Below are 24,428 nucleotides of genomic sequence, written 5' to 3' on the forward strand. Positions count from 1 at the left end.
GGTGGCCGCTGGGAGTGAGGTGAGTTCGTCTCGCGTGTTCCCGGCAGCGTGGGTTTAGAGTGGAGGTGCTGAGCAGGCCGCAGGGCCGCGAGCCGGGGTCTGTGACGTGGGGCCGGGCGGGCTGCCGGGCTCGGGGCGGGCTGCCGGGCTCGGGCCGGCCTCAGTCGGCGTGCGTGGCCGCCCCGGCGGGGTGCGGGACCTGAGAGGGCGGGGGCGCCGCGGGGCTGGCAGGGTGAGGGAGGCCCTGGCCACGCACACCTCGCTGGCCGGGGCCCCGGGCCGGGGGGACTGCGTGCGGGGGCGCCGCGGGGCTGGCAGGGCGACCAGCCTGCTGGCCACGCACACCTCGTGCCGGCCCCGGGTCGGGGGGACCGGCCGCGCGTGGAAACCCCTGACGTTCCTCGGCCTGGTCCTGAGCAAGTGGCTTCTTTGCTAAGTCGTCTAAGAAACCGTTGTCTTATTCAGGGAGTCGGAGCAAGACGTGAGGAGGGGACGCCGGGCCTTTTACCTGTCACCACTGTCATTTTGATGTGTGTGTGTGTGTGTGTGTTTTAAGGTAAGGTCCGGACGACGATGGAGTACCTGACGGAGTCCGCTGAGCGCAGCCCCGGACACATGTGAGTGACCCCTTACCTCCGGAGGCCCAAAGGGAGCCTCTAAGCTCGCAGAGCAGGGGGACGACTTTGCAGAGGGAATCGTTATTTAGTCATAAATGGGGGGTGGGATAACCCAAACTTCATTCCTGTAGAAAATCAGATTCCTTTCTAGTTAGTAAGTTCTCTGTAACAAATGCATGCTTGAAGAGGGTTAAGGTACTGCATGCATGCAGACTATTGACTTTGTCCAAGATGTAGCCACTAGCTACACCGTTAAATTTACTTTGAATGTACTAAAATTAAATATAATTACTCTGTTTCACTAAGTCACATTTCGTATATCCAGTAACCACTTGTGGCTGGCCAATGCCTTCCCTTGGACATGGGAAGACTTTTTGGACAGTGTTGTTCTGCATCGGTGCTTTTAGATTTTTGCAGTCTCCATTGCATTTGGAATTATGATACTCCTCACACTTATAGTAAATGCACCTGTCCCCAGTGCAGTTCAAATTATAATATACTGCCATCATTTATACTGAATTGACTTGATTGCTTTACCTGCACTGGGTGAATGTTTATATGTTGGCATTGTCCAGAGTATGGGCGTTAGAATATATTGCCATCGCTATTAGAAATGACTTGGATATCATTCTATTGCTACCGTTGAGAAGTGTTTGCGTTTTTCAGAGCTGTTTTAAGGAATGTTTCTTAGAGTTAGCCAGGCAGCTGTAATGCTCCCTGTACTGTGAGGTCTTGTGTATGCACCATGTAAATGGGCAGAGTTCTCAATGTAGCAGCAGAGAGAGTGCACAGAACAAATGAAGTTACAAGTTTTAAAGGCTTGACATCCAGTGGTAGCATTAAAGAGAAGGGAAATGGTGAGTGAGTTCAGGTGGCTAGCAGGGATAAATTGTATTCTATTGCGTAGAAGGATGAATATATAATGTATATTTCAAAATCACTGGGTGGATTTTAACATGGACTGAACATAAAGAAATGATTGAAGTGTAAGATAAGGAATCTGCTAATTACACCGATCATTGTACAGTGTATACATGAACTGACCTACATAAACATATGCAATTACTGTGTGTCAGTCGGGAACATTTTTAAGAAAAGTTGAAGGGATAAACTGACTTTACATGTTCATTGTTTTAATTTTTGCGGCAGAGATTCAGAGGGACGTTGAGCTTGAGCTTCAATGCCCCCCCTTTGGTTCTTTCCTTAATTGCCCATCGCATCCTCTGGCTGGGCTGAATCGGAGCTAAGAACTCGGTCCTGGAGGCCGGAAGCTGAGTGGGAGATCCAGGCGTCGGGACCTAGTGCGGTGTCGCCCAGGGCTGTCCTAGCTCCCTGCCTGCGCTGGAACCCGGGCACTCTTGAGTTTTCTCCTTAGTTTTTGCCACTGACTTATTATTGACTATTGCCTTTATTGTCTTTCAGTTTTAGAGAGTATGTTGAGTAACAGTGCTTCTTATTCTTTCCTATCCTTATGCTTTTCTATTCTTGCTGTTAGGAAATTTATTATGCTTGTTCACTGGTAATAATGTAGATGTTGTGTTTACCTGGAACTGTCTAGAAGGATATATGCAAATGATTAACAATGATTACCTCTTCATGGTCTTGGCTGGGTGTGGATAAGAGTACTTTAATATTTTTTTATTGCCTTTTAATTATTTACAATTAAAATGAATAATCTTTGGTTTCTTCATCAGTATGTCTGCCTCTATTTGCTTTAACGTAACAATTGCCTTATGGTTAGTGGATTTTCAGAATTGTACCCATGCTTGTTTGGTTGCCCCAGTATTTCAAGGTTGTTCTTTATTACATCTTTGAGTAACTATTTGTAACACATGTTTTAATAAAGCAAAAATGTTATGGCCTAACTTGGAAACTTTTATTAATAGGTTTCTTAAATTTAGTGTGTCTAATTGGAAAAAATATCCTTTGTTATTTAAGCTTGTGCTGTGAATGCGGTGTCCCGATTAGTCCAAATCCTGCCAATATTTGTGTGGCTTGTTTGCGAAGTAAAGTGGACATCAGCCAAGGTATTCCGAAACAAGTTTCCATTTCTTTCTGCAAGCAGTGTCAAAGGTATGGTGCATTACGGTGTTACGTCACTCAGAGCTGACGTGTGTGGGAAAGCTGCCAATAATAGTAAAGGGAAAGCCTGTGGGCACTTAGAGTACCCACAAGGGGTCTTCAGACAGTTTATTGAAAATGTATATTATCAAGCATTAATCTTTTATAATTCTTCATTACATACTTTTTTAAGTACCCATATTTACTTAACAGCATTTATTGCATAGTTGGTGCTATATTCTGCATTAATTCCTTTGTAGGTGGGAATAAAAAACATGAAGCACATATATAAGGGATTTACATTTTTATTTAGTCGGGTTTTACTTAAGAATTTAAACGTTCAGTTTTATAAAGTTTGAAAAGGCTCTTGGACTATGAATGAGTGGCTTGATTTGGTGCTGATGGTGTTGAGGCGCTGATTGACCTTTATGTTAGCATGTTGGAATATATAATAAAGCGTTTTAATACCATTTTACACCATTTTAAATTTGTTTTTTGTAATCAGGCTTCAAGGGATTCTTGGGTGTTGTGTCATCCTCACAGCAGTTTTTGATAGTGACTGCAAGTAGTAATAAGACTGTTTTGGTAGATGATTTTTGGCTTCTCAGCCAGATTTTTATTTTCTAAATAAAGCTGCTCGTCTGAGTTTTCTAAACTTGGAATTCGCTCAAGCCAAGTGCTTCAGGTCAACCTTGGTATTGTGCCTGGTTAATAATCAGCATCATGGTTGCATATTTGCTACTAACTTATTGTTGCTAATATCTGGCTTTCCTAAGAGATTTCGGATTTATTGTCTTATTTCAGATATTTTCAGCCACCGGGAACCTGGATACAGTGTGGTTTAGAATCCAGGGAACTTCTTGCTTTGTGTTTAAAAAAAATCAAAGCCCCTTTGAGTAAGGTAGGTCAAACACTGAATGCATTGTTCAGAGCTGTGCGTTTGCGAAAGTGCAGACTTCCAGAAATGGCATTCCCAGATGACTGTTAAATATCACTGTTGTTAACATGAGCAGTATGAAGTTATTGCTAAGCATAACTCAAGAGATTATAGTGTTAGGTCTATGTTACTTGATTCTTTTTATTTTTATTTTCCAAAGGAAATATTTGATCTTGGCACTTAAAGTCAATGTATAGATGTCTCTAAAACAAATCAGGTTTGTTTAGAGTATAGTTTACTTCTTCAGCTAATAATTTCAATTTTGTTTGTACTAAATTTTATGACTCTGTTCTACTCTGTTTTAATTGAAAAGGATTCTTTTGGTTTTAGAATCTGAATCTTTTTTTGATTATCTTTTAAGCTCTGACAAAATCCAACTGTTCTCTTTGTTTTCCTCTCCCTTTTGCTTACCACAGCAATTTCTTTTAGAAAGGTGTTGATCCTTTCATTTTTAATTTTTATGCATATTTTTTAGAATCTTTTTTACCTCTGTGTTCTTGGCAATTTTCTTTATTTTGTCTTCCAGTATTTCTGCAGTTTTTTTTTCCCCAGCAGTAATATTTTTGAGTTGCGTAGACTTTCATGTTCATGTTACATTGTGTTCTTGATTTTTTTCTGAGGATTTTAATGATATAGTTTAAACATTTATTGTTCTCTGATTTGCCTTTTAAACAGTTGTTTTTATTCTCTCCTGATATTTTTGCTTTTATACTTCAGGATTTTGTCAAATTTCTGAACAGATCATTCATCACATGTTCATCATGTACTACTGGCAAACTGCTTTTGGTGTTACAGTATGACAGTGAATAAGGAGGACAATCCCTAACTGACAGCGTTCTGGCTTAGGGAGTCAGGTGTAGAGAGAATGCAGTGAACAAAATAGGTAGATCTATTGTATAGTACATTAAGAGGCATAAATTCTCTGCAGGAAATCTAGGAAGGGAAAAAGAACTGTTCAGAGGAGAGTTGTGATTTCAGACTGATGGGAGTTGCTGCTGGGCGTCTCACTGAGAAGTACTGCTTGAGCAAAGATAACAGATGGTAAGGGAGAGAAGAGCATCAGTGTGGAGGACAGAGGCCCAGAGCCACCTGTGTGCTGGAGTGGAGATGAAGTGAGGGGGCTCAGGGAGTGCATCCGATTCGTGATCTGGCAGGCTTTTGGGAGGAAGGACTGATAAATATATTTACAAATATATACTTAAAATTTACTTATCTATTCAAAAGGCAGAGTCAGAGAGCCAGAGAGAAATTCCATCCTGGTTTACTCCCCAGCAGGATACAACCACTGGAGCTGGACCAGTCTGGATCCATGAGCTTCTGGGTCTCCCTCATGGTTGCAGGGACTGAAGTACTTGGCCGATTTGTGCTGCTTTTCCAGGCATATTAGACGGAGCCGGAATTGGAAGTGTAGCTGCTGGGACTTTAACTGGTATGCAGTATGGGGTGGTGACTAACCACTATGCCACAGCCCTGGCTCCAGAATTGGTTTATTTTTGGAGTGTAATGGTTTGTAAAGAACCATGTGGGTGCTGTGTTTAGTACAGTTGTGAAGGAGGCAAAGATAGAGGCAGGACATGGGAAGTGATCCTAGTATGAGGCTACTTCTGGAAGTTCTTGGAAAAATGCAATTGGAGACACTTTTTTTTTTGCTAAAGAAATTTTTGAAAGCCATGCATAGCACTTTTCAGAGGACGCATTTGTCATAGGACTCCTTGAAGACTGCTTGTGATAATGAGAAATGATGATACGGAGCTAGCATTGGAGGTTGTGAAAAGTGGATAGCTTCTGGATCTGGAGGCCAGGAGCATTTTCAGATGCTGCTTGACTCATCACTGTTCTTCACTGAGCAGTCAGAAGGAGGGAGCTGGGTTAGTGGATTAAGAAAGACTTCAAGGGCCCAGTGTGGTAACCTAACAGCTAAAGTCCTCACCTTTCACACACCAGGATCCCATGGGCACCGATTCTAATGCCGGCAGCTCCACTTCCCATTAGCTTCCTGCTTGTGGCCTGGGAAAGCAGCCTTGGGGCCCTGCGCCCACTTGGGAGACCCGGAAGAAGTTCCTGACTCCTTGCTTTGGATTGGCACAGCACCAGCTGTTACAGTCACTTGGGGAATGAATCAAGGGATGGAAGATCTTCCTCTCTGTCTCTCCTCCTCTCTGTATATCTGCCTTTCCAATAAAAATAAATGAATCTTAATAAAGACTCGAAGAGGAACAGCTCGGTGTGGGGCAGTTAGGACACACCTCAGTGATTCAGAGATATTCAGTAGACAAAAATGGAAATGCTGAGTAGGTAGCTGGGTAGTCAGAAGGGAAGTAGTCTAGAATAAAGGAGTTTGGGTTATAGATGCCATTTAAAGCTTTGACTTGGATAGGACCAATAAGAGAGAAGGGAGAAATTGAAGAACTCAGTTGTGGAGTCATTCAGTGGTAGAATTTTGGAGAAGCAACCCCGACAAAACAGACAGACAGGAGCAGGTAAGGGGGGGGAGGAGCGTTAGGTGAGTGGAGTGTCCTGCAAGGCCGAGGAAGCATCTTGAGCAGAGTGATTGGCCATGTGGGTTCAAGTAGTTCTGTAGATATAGCAGTGTGGAGCTCATTAGATGCTCTGATGAGCTGTTCAGTGATGGCAGTAAAGATACAGTTTGAATGAAAATAAAAAGTTGGAAGAAGGAATTGGAGCTAGTAAGTACAGCTGATCATCTGTGGGCCAGCCTTGGATCAAAACTATTTGGAAAAGAATTTCATCACTTGAATATGTAGACTCTTTTCTTATTCCTTAAACAGTATGGTATAACAGCTATTAATGTTATAGTAGAGATTATAGTTCTGTGCAATAACTGTGCCATTTTGTGTAAGGAGTTTTGGTGTCTGTTGGTGGGGGGTTGGGCTGTACCCAGTCTCACATCTGGACTGTGGAGCAACGATAGGTGTTTTGAGGTCTGTTGTTTCTGAGGGAAGTGAATGGAGCAGTAGCTGAAATTTTACCAGTTGTGTTTCTGTAGTTACTGCATTGTTCTACTGTTCACTGGTACTAACATACATTTGATGGGGATTTTTTGTGGGAATGGCTAATCACAGATTGTTTTAACATGTATGAAAAAGAAGTTTTTAAGTGAAGATGACATCTGATTTTTAAAATGAGTTGACTTTTTATCCTTTCTCTTGTCTCCGGTGACAATTTATGTTTCTTTGTGTTTTATTGAAGGTACGGCTTGTAGATGCAGGCTTTGTTTGGACTGAGCCCCATTCTAAGAGACTTAAAGTTAAATTGACTATTCAGAAAGAGGTGAGCTGTGCATGGTTTTCTCAGTTAAAATGCGGGTGGTGGAATGGAGATGTGGTGATGAGTTATAGGATGACTTTGATAGTTTATTTAGAGAAGATTGTATTGTCAATGTTTGCGCTTTGCTTACCCTTGATGATCTGTACAGATGATTAGGTCACTGGTAAGAGCAGCCAATGGTGACGATTTGTAATGAATAGTCTTTTCAGTTATTTTCATTAGGAAAAAAATTGAAGTAAAACATGGACTAACGCAGTGGTTGTCCAGTTAGGCTGATCGCCCTGATGACGTACAGAAATTGGATCAGATTTGTGAGTCTAACTCAGTTGCTGTCATTAGTACCTGATGCCCTAGGATCTGTGCTTCAGAGGCATCCCAGGTGGTTTCTGATAAAAAATGTTTTGTGTACAGCTTATTCAGAAAATAGCCTCACAACCAGTTTAACTAGGTAAATTTGGAATGCTTACTCAGTCTTAGAAATTAAACTTGTATGTCATTTTTGAAATAGTGTAACAAATAACTTTAACTTTGCCTGATTGGTATCTTCAAAGCATTCATAGAAAAATATTTTAAATTATTAGAACATTTTAATAAAATTGTTGAGTGATGTAAAATTGAGAGGATATGATTATTTTGTTTCATCAGGTGATGAATGGTGCCATCCTTCAACAAGTGTTTGTGGTGGATTATGTTGTTCAGTCCCAGATGTGTGGAGATTGCCACAGAGTAGAAGCCAAGGACTTCTGGAAGGCTGTGATTCAAGTCAGGCAGAAGGTAATGGAGAGATTCTGAGTGAGACTGCGTCTATAGCTTAGCTCTGTCAGTTAGAAACAGCTCGTCCAGTCTCACCTTTGCACTGTTCAGACTGATTAGCACTGGAAATAAGTACTGCTGTGTTATAGATTTTTTTTTTTAAGATTTATTTTATTTTTATTGGAAAGGCAGATATACAGAGAGGAGAGACAGAGAGGAAGATCTTCCGTCCGATGATTCACCCCCCCAGGTGGCCACAACGGCTAGAGCTGAGCCAGTCCAAAGCCAGGAGCCTCTTCCAGGTCTCCCACACGGGTGCAGGGTCCCAAAGCTTTGGGCCGTCCTCGACTGCTTTCCCAGGCCGTAGGCAGGGAGCTGGCTGGGAAGCAGGGCCGCTGGGATAGAACCCGTGCCTATATGTGATCCCGGGCGTGCAAGGCGAGGACCTTAACCACTGTGCCATCACACTGGGCCCTGTGTTATAGATTTTTAAAATTTTTTGCTTATTTATTTTATTGAAAATGAATTTATTTATTTATTATTGGAAATTCAGATATATATAGAGGAGGAGAGACAGAGAGGAAGATCTTACATCTGTTGATTTACTCCCCAAGTGACCACAATGGCTGGAGCTGTGCCAATCTGAAGCCAGGAGCCTGGAGCCTCTTCCGGGTCTTCCACAGGGGTGCAGGATCCTAAGGCTTTGGGCCGTCCTTCACAAGCAGGGAGCTGGATGGGAAGCAGGGCACCAGGATTAGAACTGATGCCATATGGGGTCCTGGTGCATGCAAGGCGAGGACTTTAGCTGCCTTCACCAGGCCCTATATATAATTTTTAAATACGGTTTTTGTTTTTTAAAGTTACTGTACCATATCTGTAGAAGGTATGTGAGTGTGCTAGATTTATAAATGGCTTTTTTACATTTATCAAATGATAATTGTTGAAAAATTATTGCATTATTAGACTTTGCACAAGAAAACTTTCTACTATCTGGAACAGTTGATCCTTAAATATGGAATGCATCAAAATACACTTCGTATCAAAGAGATTCATGGTGAGTTAAAATTGGAAAGAGTTTCAAAGTGTCATAGTTTTATTTCAGCTTATATAAATAATCTTTATTGATAATATCTGAATTAGTAATATCCAAAAGAACATTCTGGGAGAAGGAATAAAAGCCTTAGATCTGTGTCTGCTCTGTCCAGTGTGATATCGTTACAGTTAATCATTTGTGGCCGTCACTTATATGATATGTACCTAGTGCAACCTGGGAACTGAATTTTTATTTTCTTTGTTTTGGCTTAAGATTATTCAGGTTACATATGGCTACTCAGTTATATAACAAAGACCTAGAAATAAAATTTTTCTTTGTCTTTGATTATGGCCTGTACCCGAATTAAGAATACTTACTGAGCATCTGGTTGGTGCTAGGTGTCCTGCTGTGGCTTTAGAGCATGGAGATGAGCCAGTACTCCTTCCCTCAGCGGATTGCTTGTCAGTAACCACATTGATAAAAATTACAGTGCTGCAGTAGAAAATTCATCAAAAGTTAATTTTATGTAGTAGAGACCAACTTATGATATCTTTAAGTTCTTTTGCACTGTTTATGTTTTTCTTATGCAGAGGGGATTTTTGATAGATATAAAATTCAAAAGTCTAAATTCAGTAATAATAGTAATACAGATTTCTGGAAGATGGAACGTTGGAGCTTGTTTATATTTTCTGGATAATCTTGAGTACTTACTGCTTTGATGTTACAAACTTATATGTGTTGGATAATGAATGAGTATTTCTGAAATGATTGTGAAGCACGAGTTTTTACTACGTTAAAGTCCCTGGCTTAAGGAGAGTGGGTGGTGCTTGCTGCTGCTGACAGGAGCCGTATGCTCGCCTCTGTTGTTTTGAGATAGCTGTTTCCTAAAGGATGACTACGTTTTTATACTCCGTATTTGAAGCCCTGCATTGAATTAATGTTTCTTTCATTCATTTGTCTTACGTGTGTTGAGAAAAATGTGTGATGGTACCATTTTTTTGTCATTAAATGGAGGGAAAAAATTAGTATCAGTTTGTCACCTCTAGAAAATCTTTTAAAGTTTTGCATCTGACTTGAATGTATTACCAGTAGATACAAGATTGTTCGTTCTGTCGGTGAAAACAAATTTATTGACTAGTTATTGTGAATAAGGCATCTTACTGTCTAGCATAGTGCTTGATTATTTGTGGCTAGCCACCAGGAAAGATACATCTTTGTTTTACACAGCTTCCTTTTGAGTAATTTTGTGGGATATAAGAAGACCTAAATATTTTAGCCAAGGAAGCAGAACATCATTATCATTGTTCATTGTGGTAGAAATAATCTTCACATACAATCTTTTGATGTAAGGAAAGACTGGAATAGATTTTGTGGTCTCTTTCAAAATCAGATGGGTTACAATTTTTAACAGCACGCTTCTTTGATCCAGAGTATTTAATCTGATTTTTTCCTACTCGCTCTTGGTTTCATATGAATGGATCTTTTGTTTCCTTGCTAGTTTATTGATAACTTATATTTTTTAAAATAAAAATACTTGAAAGGCTATCGCGCCAGACCCGGCTCATCTTTTTTTTCTATGCTGATACTTTGTTCTGATAAAAAGGTTGCTCTCCCCCAGTGAATGCCATGAATTCTTTGTCAAAGATCTGTTGGCTCTAAATGCTGTTTTTGGTTTTTTTCCTGCAGTATCAGCTTGTTCCAATGATCTATACACTGCTGTTTCTTTTAAATTTTTTTTATTTATTTGAGAGAGTTAGAGATAAAGAGAAATGAAGAGACCTTCCACCTGCTGATTCAGTTCCTAGATTAGCACACATCAGCTGAGGCTGGACCAGGCAGAAGCCGGGTACCAGGATTCAGATGGGAACTAGCAGGCAGCTGGATTGAAGTGTCCCGAACTTGAACTGATACCCAGAGAGGGGCTTACTTTAGCTCGTTAGGCCAGAACACCAGCCCCTGTATTCCTGATCTCAGTGCCAGTATCACAGTGTCCTGTCATTTAACTGAAGTATACATTTTGAAACTATCAATTATATATGCTTGTGTACTTTGTTGATTTGGATTTCCTAGTAGTATTTATTTTCTTCAAAATTGTTTTGGTTATTATGAGGAATTTTAGTTTCCTCTTAGCATTAATTGCAAGAAAAGTCCTTATTAACAAGTAGGTTTGCTGTCCCTGGGAAGGTCACTCTTAGTGGCACCGCTTTGTAATTAGATGATGATGTCTAATGCTTTCTACTGCTTGAGGTTTACACACTTTGTGAAAAATCTTAATATGTGATTTTTTTAATGTTATGTGAATGCTTCAAAAATAATAATCATTCTTTCTTGGGACTAGGTTTTATCATTTCATTTAAATCAACCTTTATAGTTACTTGAGTTATATGTGTTATTTCTATTTTCTGTCAGTTTGACAATTTTGGTTTTGAGAGAGTCTTAATTCTGTGCCTCCATTATGATTATGCATGTATTAGAATTTGTTTATTCTTTTTTAAAATAATTTTTACTTTCTGTGTTTAATTAGTTGGATTTCTATTATTTTCTTGATAGATTACTCCATTCACATAAAATATCACATAAATATCACAAATGTTATGTAAATACTACTTTTTCTCCCTTTTGTTTTGTCCTTTTATCAAGCAAATGCTAAGTGGTATTCCTCATCTGTTATTGCTACAATATAATCTTTATGTTTTCTAATTTGACTTTATTTCGAATGAATCTAATTTGTGTGGAAAGACTTGTTTTACGTAATTACTTTCATGTATTTTTTTCCAAGATGGTCTGGATTTCTATTACTCCTCCAAACAGCACGCTCAGAAGATGGTAGAGTTTCTTCAGTGTACAGTTCCCTGTAGGTATGTTCTGAACCTGAATGTGACAAGTCTGGGGACCTGGAAGAAATAAAGGGTCACATTTCTTTCTTTCTTTCTTTCTTTTCTTTTCTTTTCTTTCCTTTTTTTAAAGATTTATTTATTTATTGGAAAGTCAGATATACAGAAAGGAGAGACAGAGAGGAAGATCTTCACTCCCAAAGTGAGCGTAACAGCCGATGCTATGCCGATCCGAAGCCAGGAGCCAGGAACTTCTTCCGGGTCTCCCACACAGGTGCAGGGTCCCAAAGGTTTGGGCCATCCTCGACTGCTTTCCCGGGCCACAGGCAGGGAGCTGGATGGAAAGTGGAGCTGCCGGGATTAGAACCGGCGCCCATATGGGATCCTGGCGCATTTAAGGCGAGGACTTTAGCCGCTAGGCCACGCTGCTGGGTCCCGAGTCACATTTCTTGTTTAGGCTTTGACAATATTGTTTAAAAATTAATAAAAATTATAGGAGGTCTTAAATAATCAGATTTAAGTGTTTTAAGATGTAACTTAACTGAAGAGCATCTAACTATCTCCTTGGGGACTAGAGCTCCATGATACTAAGTACTTTTGTGCTAAACCATTGATTGAATGCATTTAATAAATAAGAAACAGGAAGAATAGAGGTGTAAGAGAGCTTTGTGAAGAAACTTCAGGGAGGAAATAGGACTTACGATTCAAAGTGGGGAACTTTTTAAAGGTGGAAATTGAAGTAAAAAAGATATTGGAGTAACAGGCATTGGGGTAGGTTTAATGGATAGTGTACAGAGAACATACTGAACTGTGACCAGGCGCAAATTTTGTAGGTTTTTAGTGGATAAGGTTGAAAATAGGTAGAATGTAATTAGACTGAAGGTTTTAAATTAAAAGCGGATGAGATTAGCTCTAGTACAGCAGGTGTCAAGGTGTTGACAGTGATGATCTGCTTGGTGAAAATTGATAGCCTGTGTCTATAGAAGGGCCTTTGTTTTTATATTTCTTGTTACTTTTTGTTAATAGATACAAAGCATCGCAAAGATTGATATCTCAGGACATCCATAGTAATACATACAATTACAAAAGCACTTTTTCTGTGGAAATTGTTCCAATATGCAAGGTAATTATTCTCATTTAATCTTAACTGTAAAAGAATGCAAGTAATTAATTAATTTGAGTGTAATTTGTGTCTCCTGGTTTTCTTCTGAGATTGGCTTAAGGTTTAGAATATCCAGCTTAAATGGTTTGTAAAAACTTTTGGACATGTTCCGTAGAAGTAATCATATTGATAATTATGAATTGAAATGCCCTTTATCTTGTGTTTTAAGGTGAAATGACCTCATTGCAACTGTTTTAGATATTATTTTTCTTTAAACTTGTGGATCTAGCAGACGGGACAGTTGTATGAAACTTTAAATGAAGGAATGATATTAAAATAAGTATTGGTGAGTTGCTTTGTAAAAAATGTAAACAGGTTTTTTTTTTAAAAAAGATTTATTTTTATTGGAAAGGTAGATCAGACTTACGGAGAGAAGGAAAGACAGAGAAAGATCCTCCACCCACTGGCTTCTTCCCCCAATGGCCACAACAGTCAGAGCTGGGCCTTTCCGGAGCCAGGAGCCTCTTCTGGGTCTCTGACCCGAGTACACAGTCCCAACACCATCCTCTTGTGCTTTCCTAGGCCACAAGCAGGGAGCTAAATGGGAGGTGGAACAGCGGAGACATGACCAGCACCCATACGGGATGCTGGTGCTTGTGGACTGAGGATTGGCCAGTTGAGCCATCACACTTTTTGTATTTTAATATTTTTGTATTTTAATATAATGTGAAAGCATCGTTACATTATCTTTTCTGTTTGTATTCAAGCATATGTGACTTTATTAAGCATGAAATTTTAGTATTACATATTAAATACCTTGTATTGTGTAAATATTATATGTTGTATATTGTGTAACTTACTAAACCTTTGATTACAGTTGGTATGGTAATGTAACAAACTTTCTTTGAAATTTGTTTTCTATGAATATTGAAAGTACTTATAAGTAGATTTAGAAAATTGTGCTGCTCAAGTTAATTCTTTGCTTAGATTGCACACTATATTGTTAGAGAGTGATAAACATTCAAATTGCAGTAAATTTGACATTTGTTTACAGTGGTTTGATGAATAGACCCTAGAAAGATTTTTAAAGTACTTTTATTAGGACAAATTTGCCTGTCATAAGATGATTAGCTTATTTTCAATTTCTTTAAGGTCTAAATCTTTCTTTTGAGCTTTTGTTATTGAAAGAATGAAAAGTAACGTTTTGGTTGCACAGATCAGGTTTACATTGCTGAGTGTTATTTAGGATTTTCTTCTTCTTAAATTTTCCTGTGTCTAGGATAATGTTGTCTGCCTGTCTCCAAAGTTGGCACAAAGTCTGGGAAACATGAGCCAAATCTGTGTGTGTGTGCGAGTAACTAGTGCCATCCATCTCATAGATCCAAACACTCTACAAGGTAAGTTTTGAAAACTATGCTTTGAGAATCTTGTTTTATATGGCAAGCAATAATTACTGTGTTCATTTTGTCACACATTCTCAGTGATATTGTTTTCAAGTTTGTATTATTCAGTGCTTTTTTAAAAAAAGATTTATTTTTATTAGAAAGTCAGATATACAGAGAGGAGAAAAGACAGAGGAAGATCTTCTATCCGATGATTCGCTCCCCAGTGACCACACAGCCAGAGCTATGCTGATCTGAAGCCAGGAGCCTGGAGGCTCTTCCAGGTGTCCCATGCAGAATAGGGTCCCCAGGCTTTGGGCCGTCCTCCACCCAGGTGAAGTTCCCAGGCTCCTGGATTCAGCCTAGCCTTTGAGGCCTTTGGAGAGTGAACCTGCAAATGTCCCACTCCATCCCTCCTTTCTTTCCATCTCTTCTTCTCCCTCTTCCTCTCTCTCTGCTTCCCCCTCTCAGTGGCTCTGCCTTTCAGATGGATAAATGAACAAATGCTTTGAAAAGTCCTTTCTGCAAAATTAAGATGGATGCATTGGTACATGTTTCTAAAAGAAAATGCTAGGACATGAGATAACTGGAGCTGTTGTCATTAAAAGGCATTTAGATCTAATTGTGGCACCTACTAAAGTATGTTTAATAGCTGGTATTTTTCCTGTACTCCTAGAAGTTCAGTAATACCTGGAGAGTCAGTGGTCACAGTGGTTGCTGTTGACCTAATACTGGTCAGGTGATACATACCAGCTTGCTCCTGGTTGGCACACTTGATGAATTCCTTCAGGTGACATCTCTTTGTGTTTGTCCTTGTTACTGCTCCTCATTGCTCTGTGCTTATTCTCAGTTGCAGATGTTGATGGCAGCACTTTCTGGAGTCATCCTTTCAATAGCTTGTGCCATCCCAAACAGCTCGAGGAGTTTATCGTGATGGAATGCAGCATAGTTCGAGATCTGAAACGTAGTGCTGGCGCTGGAATGATATCAAAAAAGGTGAACTACATCCTCCCCACTTTTCTTTTCGGGTTTGTTTTTTTGTTTTGTTTTTTGTTTTTTGTTTTTGTGGCTGACTTTTGGTTTCAGTTGCTTTTTTCTTATTTGTTGGTATTTTCAAATTGTGGAATCCAAATTAAGGTTGCACCATATTAGGTTAAAAAATTGCATTTCATATGCTTTTATATAATCATTAAAATTATCATTTAATACTGATACTTCCTGGTAAAATCATTTTTTTCTTATTTGTGTTGGAAAATTGTTTATTTTATAAAAACAATTTCTGTTGTAAAAAAGCATTTGCTTGTAGAGGAGGACCAAGTGATCAGTCAACCTCTTGACTGGTTAAAACTCATCACTAAATATAAATGCAGTATGCGTTGCTTAACATGGGACTTTTATTGAAGATTATGATTTTTTTTTATTATTTGAAAGAGAGGAGAGACAGAGGGTCTTTCCTCAGCTAGTTCACTTCTCCAAATGGCCACAACAGCCAAAGCTGTGCCCTTCTGATGCCAGGAGCCTGGAGCTTCTTTCTGGTCTTCCAGCAGGGTATAGGGAACCAAGGACTTGGGCCTTGTTTGCTTTGCTGGGCATGGTGGCACATGGCTGGATGGGAAGTGGAACAGTTGAGACTGTAGAGTGCTGAGGCTATAGGCGGACCCCTAATCTACAGCACCACGCCAACATCAGGGGTATTTTTCTACATATAGTATCATGCCCATAAACCAGATAATCTGCGTTTAGATTTCCTCTTTTGCTCCCCAAATGTCTTTGATTATAGGTTCAGAATAGTGGACATTAAAATATTGCACATTAAATGTAAATATTCTACCCCTTAAACCATTTATTTACTACTAGGTCTCACCCTTTTCTGTATCCCCCGTTTTTGTTTTGCTGAGACAGCTGGGCCATGTGACTGTAAAGGACCCTGTGCGTTGGATCTGTCTGACTGTGTTCTCCTAGGGTTTAACTTGCTTCTTTTGTAGTGTCTCTCAATTGGAAAGTGAATCTAAAGGCTTGACTAAATTTAGCTTACATATTTTTGGACAGAATATGTAAAAGAGATGCTGTTTTCCTGACCTATCAACAAACAAGTGATTTCTCACTGCTGTGGAGATGACCAGATCCCATCGTTGTGATGCTGGGTTTCTTTCTCCTTTTGACCTGCAGTTTATGGAGTGATGATACGCAGATATCAGATCTTCCTGTTTCTGTGTAGCTTTAGCATCCTTTGACAGTTGCCTAAATTATCAATTATTTAAGGTAACTAAAGGGTAGGTTTGTAGTATTTCTATTGTTTTTTTTCTGTTAGCTATTATTATTTATGAAGGAGGAGCTTTGTGTCATTAGCTAAGGCTGCTGGTTTCCTGAAATACTCTGCTGTGAGAATGCTTCCTTTCTTCTCTTAAGCACGGATTTTCAGTCAGTTCACTTGTGCCGGTGAAGCCAGTTTCCATTTGTGTCCGGCAGTGTCTGGCCTTCTGTGAGGTCGTTGTGATCTCAGGAGAGGTAATGATGGGCCGAATTCCTTAGCTCTCCACTTCCCTCTCTCTCTTCCTGCCACACTCCCTTGTCTTTCCTTCTTGTTTTGAATCTCAGATTGCCCACGGTTAGCCAAGGGGAGGAGACCCTTCTGGATGGTCCCGTGTCCTTTTGACATGACTTTGTCTTCCAGAGCCTCTTGATTACTTTCTGGTAAAACAGTATAGCATTCAGGAGTTTCCTCTGTATGCTGTTAACCATACAGAAATGACATTGTGAAATGGCACTTAAATTCTAATAAGGATTCTCATTTCTTTTGAGGTAATATGTTTGAGACAAAAATAACTTTTGATAGTTTGGGGAAAATCAGTGTAAATGGAAGCCAGGATACTTTCCTATTTCAAGAGCAAACTTTCCATTTATAGTAAGTTTTGAAGAATAGTTCATTTCCTCTGATAGGTAACACAAAAATAATGTGTTTTCCTGATTTTCAAAAACACGTACTTAGGTAGGGCAGGTTCATAGTCTTGCAAATAAGGACAGTCCAGTATTTAAAAAGTAAATTCTGTTGCATAGAATTTATCTCTCATTGAGAATTTGTTTTCTTTTTTTTCTTAAATAAGAGACTCATCCTTTACCTTTTCATCTTTTTTTCAGATTCCTTAATTTTACCTATGATTTAATATTATATGCTTTCACTTTATGTGTTCTGTCCTTGTAACTAAACACAGTGGCATTTGTTAGAATTAATTTAGCACGAAATTTGAATTCAGTATTAGGTGCTTGTCGAAAAGGGATATTTTCTAGTTTAAAATTAAGATCTTGTTTCTGCAACGAATAATTTCAAAAATAAGAGATTACACCTCAGACTAATAAATGTCCAAAAGATTTAATTTGATATTTGGGTTCTCTATTAGTGCCTTACTGGAATTTCCACTTTTTTCTCCTGAACTCTGTCACAACAGCATTGTATGGAGTATTTTCTTGGTCTAAAATTATCCTACCCTTTTTTTTCTTTGCCCGTTTACATAGTCTGTATTGGGCTGTCTTCCTGTGAAATCCTTCCTTTTTATGTATATCTGTTTTTAGGTGTTACTCAGTGTTTTATGAAAGGCATATTACATAAGCCTTTAAAAGAAATCACTGGTTTAGAATACCTGTGACTTGCTTTCCATACTCCTAATTTGTTAACTTATTAGTTTTGACAGTATCTCAGAGTTCTTAAAAATAATTCCTGTGCTTAATTTTCTGTATTTTTCTGCGATATGCTTTTTGAATTATGATTATTGAAGAGTATATTTTCTTTTCTTTTAAGCATACACTTGGGGAAGTCTGGGTACAGAAAACATCTGAAATGGATACAGATAAACAGTATTTTTGTCGCACTCATTTGGGACATCTTTTAAATCCTGGAGACCTCGTGTTGGGGTTTGTATTACTTTTAAATATTTTAAATTGCCAGTTAGCCTTGTGCGTTTTCTTTGGGAGTCAGCAAATCTATCTAAAATATCTAAAATGTTTAAGTTGTTTATTCCAAAAGGATGAGTTTTGAGATAGTTTATATCTAATTTTGTTATTACTATTTTTTTTTTAAAAGATTTACTTATTTTGTTTGTCGGAGTTAGAGAGCAGTGTCCCATCTATTGTGTTACTCCCTAGGTGGCTGTAGTGCCCTGGTCGGGGCTAGGCTGAAGCTGGAGCCTGGGGTGCCATCTCGTTACCCTTGTGGCTGAAGGAGTCTCCCCACTTGAGTATCTTCCTCTGTTTTCCTAGGATTGTTAGCAGGAGATATGTCAGAAGTGGAGCAGCTGGTACCTGAACTGACACATGGGATATGCTAGTGTCAGAGGTAGTGGTTTAACTTGCTGTGCCATTTTTTTGTTGTTAGCAGATTAAACTGGATTGGATGGAAGCCTGTGATTATTTCATTGTAGTCATCTTAAAAGAGTCATGTGTTCTAAAATTTTGAGAATTGAATCATGAAGTTGTGCAGTTAGGTCCATATTTACAGCTTTTATGGAAGAATAAATAATTTTTTGAATTAGTGTATTGTGCTACTCAGTATTCACTTTTAAGATGCAGTACTCATACCATAAGGATGTTTAAAGATATGAATAGTCCTTTAAGAATTGAAGCTTACCAATTTTCCCTACATCTTAATGTTGTTACTGGGGTCTAGGATTCTTTTATTGGGAAAATGAAGGATTTTGATTTGTGTTATAAAGTAGGTGAAGCCATTCTACTAAATCTTTAAGTTAGATTGGTACATTAGTGTTTCCTTTTGAATTGGCAGGTTATGAGGGTACTTCAAAGATTTCCTGGAAGATGGGTTAAAAGATGCTTTGCAACAAAAGGTTAAAATTCATAGTTTTTCCATAGTGTGCTTTTTTCATGCATTTTTTTTAAAGATTTGTTTTATTTGTTTGAAAGGCATAGTTAGATATCTTCCATCCACTGTCTCACTCCCCAAATGACCTCCATGGCCAGGAGTGGGCCAAGCCAGAGCCAGGAACCTGGGCCTGGTCCCAGCAGCTGGACCATCTGCTTTCCCAGGCACATTAGCAAGGAGCGGGATCAGAAGTGAGCATCCTGGACTTGAACTGGTGGTCATATGGGATGATGATGTGGCAGGTGGCAGCTTAACACACTGTACCACAGTGCTGGTCCTTTATTAACTTTTTAAAGTCCCTCATACTTGGTGAGGTGGGCATAGTGGTAATATATGACCCTCAGAGGTTATCTTTACTAATATCTATAGAACCATGTTTTCTGTAAATTGCTAAAACTTTTAAAGTGTGAAGCATTTTGTGATAGCTGTGATAAATAAATTTTGAATGTTTGCATTTCAGATTTGATTTGGCCAACTGTAATTTAAATGATGAGCATGTTAACAAAATGAACTCAGATAAAGTTCCAGATGTGGTAAGCCATTTTTCTCTTTTTTTTCTGTCTAAGCAGCGATTGATTGTAATTTCTAACATGAGTCAGACGTGTGAGCTCACACTTTCAAAAATTACACCTCAATCTTGAGGTCCTGTGGTAAGCCCAGGATTTCTTGATTCTTTTATTGCTTTTGTAGTCAAAATTTTATTTTCTGTCAAAAGACATGATACTGTTTGTATTTGGAACTATAGTTGATGATCTTGTATAAATTATTCAAGTTCATTCTATTTAGGATGTTTATTTTAAATGTATTGTTCAGTTTAAAAATCTGTTAGGGGGCTTGGTGCTATAGCCTAACAGCTGAAGTCCCTGCCTTGCACACTCTGGGATCCCATATGGGTGCTGGTTCTAATCCTGGCAGCCCCACTTCCCATCCAGCTCCCTGCTTGTGGCCTGGGAAAGCAGTTCAAGGCGGCCCAAAGCCTTGGGATCCAGCACCCCTGTGGGAGACCCAGAAGAGGCTCCAGGCTCCTGGCTTTGATTTGGTGCTGCTCTGGCCGTTGTCGTCACTTGGGGAGTGAATCATTGGACAGAAGATCTTTTCTCTGTCTCTCCTCTATATATATCTGACTTTCCAATGGGGAAAAATGCATTAGAGTGAAGACACATTAATAAACATTGAGTGTAATTAAAGTTGGCAATAATCTTCATGGTTTCAAGTCTTAAAGACTACTGAGAAACCTTTAAGGTTTAACATGATGACTTTAAGATCATGTACAACAATGATTGACATTGTGAAAGACCTACTTTGTATCTGTTTAATGTTTTCAAATGAATATTTCTTTATTTATTGGAGAAAATAATAAAGTAATGGTAAGAGTAAGATCCCTCATTTTCCTGCATACCACCATTTTCTTTTATTGATAAGTTAATAAAGAAATGGTTTGTTAGTTAATAAAGATATGATTAATAAATGAGGACATGGTTTGAGTGAAGTACGAATTGGGAATTTCAGGATCACCACTATCTTCTAAGATTTTTATATAGTGTAAAATTTTCAGTTATTCATTGCACAAATTGGTTGATACTGTTCTCCAAGATATTCTGCTATGAATAGTATATATAGTATTAAGTGATTGCTATTGGGATTGTTATCCTGTGATGTTTCAGAATTTTGTGAATATTGAAAAAAACTGAAGTTTGATTTTAAAAAATTGCAGTTTTTGGTAATTAGAGCCAGTGGAAATTGTACTTTGTAAACTTTAACAATTATGAAGTTATGCCCAAGTATATTTTTATATAAATATGTAGAACAATTTTAAAAGCTCTTCTGATGTCTTTTGTTTCTTATTTCTTTCTTGTGGGGTATAACCACTCTAATCAGTTTGCTGACGTTTCTGGTATTCCTGTAACTTTCACTTATTAATGTTATTGAATTTTATGGTCCTACTGTGTGGTTCCAGTCTGTAATTTTGCAAATATTTGATACAGGTGCTAATCAAGAAGAGCTACGATCGTACCAAACGCCAGCGGCGCAGGAACTGGAAGCTGAGAGAGCTGACGAAGGATAGAGAAAACATGGACACAGATGATGAAAGGTCCCACTGGTCTCAGAGAATATTACGCTTACACTTGTCTCAGAGAATATTCTAATAGTTTTTATGTTATAAAGAAGTAGATATCAGAGTATTGATCCTTACATTCAGTGTTAGTTTTTGTGTTTTTATCAGTGTTAATACTGTGTTTTGCTGTAATTGATATAAGATGTCATAATAACATTTAACCTGGATTAAGTAATTAGTTCCTGATAATTGCATTGTTAATGTAAGCATTTTAGTTGAAAGGTAAGATATAGCAAAAAATAACAACCTTGTGATGTCACAAATATCAGCTGAGTAATTACAGTTTGAGATTAGAAAAAAAAGCAGCTCATTGATATTTCTTATATAACTTAAGCAGAAATGAAGGTAATATACTCTAAAAAAGTTTGTTGGACCATTCAAGAAGTGGTTTTAGTGTTGGTTAAGAGACTGATCTAAATAATGAGCATGTAAAAGTGTTTCATGAAATGTAAATTGCAAAGCAACACTACTTCTAAAATGTATCTTGTAATTTAAAGTGAAGATGTCTTAATATTTACCATGTTAAAGTTAATCATAATAATTTTTGTTGGACTATGTAGTTTTAAAGTTCATGCATTTCAGATTGGTCATTAAAACTGTTTTAGTGAGGGAGGAGGAGGAATTATCATATTTGTATTTAATATCATCTTCTGTTCATCTATTTTTGTCATAATTTTGAAAGAAAATGATTCTTAAGCCGATGAAGATATTTAGCAACATCCATAGTTTACCTTTTATAAATATTACAATAATTGGAACACGTTTATCTTATAGTGCTGAAAATGGAGAAAACATAATTTCTTATTTCTTGGAGAAGATAAAATAGTTTTTCTTTCTTCTATAGGCAATACCAAGATTTTCTTGAAGATCTTGAAGAAGATGAGGCAATTAGGAAAAATGTCAACATTTACAGAGGTTAGTATTTTAGGAGTGTTTGATTTGAATCTTATTATAAATAATATCCAGGATTAGTATTTTGTTTGTTATACTTGGTTTCCATAACTCACATTTATTTCTTGCTTTTTAATCCACTATAATTATACCTTTAAAAAAAGAAAGTATAAAATAAAGTTTATCAGATTGTTATTGGTTTACCACATTTGATATCTTTTAAAGAAATGCTTGTTTTAAAGGCAGGGAGAGAAGAGGGATCCCATTGCTGGTCCACTCCCCGAATGGCACAGCAGCCAGGGATGGGTCAGGTTAAAGCGAGGAGCCAGGAGCTTCACTGGCTCTCTGGGATGGGGCAGGGGCTTCGGTCTCTGCTTCCCAAGCATGTTGTCAGAGTTCTGGGTCAGACATGGAGTAGGCAGGGCCTGAACCAGCACTCTGATACGAGTGTGGCTGTCCCAAGGATTAGCTTAACCAACTCTGCCACCACACCCACTTTTTACCCTAGTGTGATCCTTCAAGTTACTGGTCTGTGTAATTTATTTGTACATTTATTAAGTTAGTTTATTAATACTAATGATGAGAAGGGTTGGGTCAGATATTTGCATGTTACTGTAGTTTGTTTGAAATCTGCCTTACCTTTGTTTTTCTTAGATTCAACCATTCCTGTGGAAAGTGACACAGATGATGAGGGAGCACCTCGGATTAGTCTGGCCGAGATGCTTGAAGACCTCCATATTTCCCATGATGCCACTGGTGAAGAAGGTGCATCAATGATGACATAATAGATCATGTTGTATTCTGCTTCGGTATCTGGACTCAGGAAATTGGACAAAATAGCCTTCACTGTATACTCTATTTTTGCCTCAATAATCTCAGATGAGAAGTTTAATTTTAAAGCTAAGTAAATATTGAAATTTGTTTGCTCACTCAAACTGCAAAGGTTTGATAGCTGTGAAGTTTAATGAAATGTTAGAGTATAAGTACTAATGTTAGGCCATTTGATATATGGGATCTTTATCTTTTTTTAGTATTGAGGTATTATTATATTTTCATATATCACACTGTTAGATTTAAAAGCTGGAAAACTGCTATTGTTTGAACATTAAATCTCAAGCCAAAAAAAGTGCTTATATTATTTTTATTGTTTTATGAGCATTTGCAGAATAATTTAATATGAACTTGCTATCCATTTTGATCGACTTTTCATCATTTTATATGTTCTCAGGCTAGAGAGATTTGTCTCAGCTTAATATTGGACAATCGGAGAAACTAAATAAAATTAGCATCTTCAAATGCTTTTACATTCAAGATTATCTTTATTATAGTAGAAAGAAGAAATTTGAAGTTTCTAGATTTTTGCAGTTACTGAAAGGTTAAATAAAAACCTGTTGCTTTGTGTTTTTTTCCTGGACAGTAGTTGCTTTATGTCCTAAAAATGTCCTCCTGTGATCTCAATGATTTTAGTTTATGAATTGAAAGTAACTTTCTCTATTAGTTGCTATCATTGAGTACAACGCCATTAAAAAAAAAGTGGATTCCAGTATTTAGGTGGTAGTAATGAAAGTAAGATACATGTTTTATAAAACCACGAGTCAGATTTGAATGAAAAATGCCTTTCACATCCACCCTGAAAGACAAGCCTTGGCTTGGATTCTCAGGAGTCCTGAGAATCGAATGCTAAGATTCTGTTTTTATAAGTGAGATCAGGATTACTTAGTATGTAAGAACTAAGAGATAACTAAAATCCACACTTAATAAATGGGTAAATTTCCTTTAAAAAAAATTAGATTCCCTAATTTGGAAGTTGAGTAAAGACTTGAACTTTGTTTAGTGGCTCCCTTTTTGTCTGCATAATTTTTGGATCTAAAAAGCACATGCGGTCCATGCTGTTAACCTAGTACGGCTGCTTTGTCTAGTTTTTCCAAGGTAAGCGTGGCCACACAGCAGGTGCTCACAGGTAGTCTGTGTCTGTTTATTCTATAGTGAGAATTTTGAAATGATCAAAATAAAACATCTTTCCTCGTTTTGTGTCCTTGAAGTGGATGCTTTAGTATCGTATTTACAACAGGGGGTTTCTCATGCAGTTTTCCAAGGTGGAATTGTTATATTTTAGTACCATTTTTCTTTCCTGAAAACAAACAAACAAAACTTTCTTCAAAGTTTTTCATTTATGTTGAAAGGTAGGTTTTACATCCATCCACTGGTTCCCTCTAACGGCCAGAGCCAAGGTGATCTGTAGCTGGGCAGCAGGACCTTTTTCTAACTCTGCCACTTGGATGCTGAGTCCTAACGCCTTGGGCTGTCCTCTGCCATCTTCCCAGGCCACAAACAGAGAGCTGTATCAGAAGTGGAGCAGCTGGGATGCAAACTGGAGCCCAAAAAGGATTGTGGTATCACAGGGTGGAGGATTAAAGTGTTATGCCACTGTGCTGACCCTAAAAATTATTAAATTTATTTAATATATTAAATTTTCTTTTTCCAATTTAAAGACTGACAGGGAGAGAGAGAGAGAGAGCTTCCATCTGCTAGTTTACTCCTAAA

General features: G+C 38.1%; 1 protein-coding gene across 3 annotated transcripts; it reads left to right on the forward strand.

Moving 5' to 3' along the window:
* On the forward strand, positions 1-23,925 carry NMD3 (NMD3 ribosome export adaptor). Of its 3 annotated transcripts, none has more exons than XM_040974893.1 (16): positions 1-19; positions 562-617; positions 2,556-2,690; positions 3,483-3,579; positions 6,826-6,906; positions 7,549-7,677; positions 8,620-8,710; positions 11,469-11,547; positions 12,550-12,646; positions 13,905-14,022; positions 14,858-15,003; positions 17,804-17,916; positions 19,338-19,410; positions 20,863-20,969; positions 21,838-21,908; positions 22,539-23,925. In XM_040974893.1, the coding sequence occupies exons 2-16, from the start codon at positions 574-576 to the stop codon at positions 22,667-22,669; spliced, it is 1,512 nt and encodes a 503-aa protein (XP_040830827.1). In that variant the 5' UTR covers positions 1-19; positions 562-573; the 3' UTR covers positions 22,670-23,925. The 3 variants fall into 3 exon arrangements, with proteins under 3 accessions (XP_040830827.1, XP_040830826.1, XP_040830828.1); XM_040974892.1 differs by having other exon boundaries at positions 3-19; positions 557-617; XM_040974894.1 differs by lacking the exon at positions 1-19 and adding an exon at positions 70-97.
* Positions 23,926-24,428: the final 503 nt, after the last annotated feature.

The sequence above is a fragment of the Ochotona curzoniae genome, unplaced genomic scaffold (genome assembly GCF_017591425.1).
Source record: "Ochotona curzoniae isolate NIBS_2020 unplaced genomic scaffold, NIBS_Ocur_1.0 contig_2599, whole genome shotgun sequence".
Taxonomy (NCBI): Eukaryota; Metazoa; Chordata; class Mammalia; order Lagomorpha; family Ochotonidae; genus Ochotona; species Ochotona curzoniae.

Bases quoted from the DNA above. Each gene is read 5' to 3' on its own strand.
- NMD3 (XM_040974893.1), top strand. From the start codon at position 574: ATGGAGTACCTGACGGAGTCCGCTGAGCGCAGCCCCGGACACAT. The intron at 15,004-17,803 runs GTGAACTACATC...TTTTCTTTTAAG, and splicing joins CTGGAATGATATCAAAAAAG to CATACACTTGGGGAAGTCTG. The intron at 19,411-20,862 runs GTAAGCCATTTT...TATTTGATACAG, and splicing joins CAGATAAAGTTCCAGATGTG to GTGCTAATCAAGAAGAGCTA.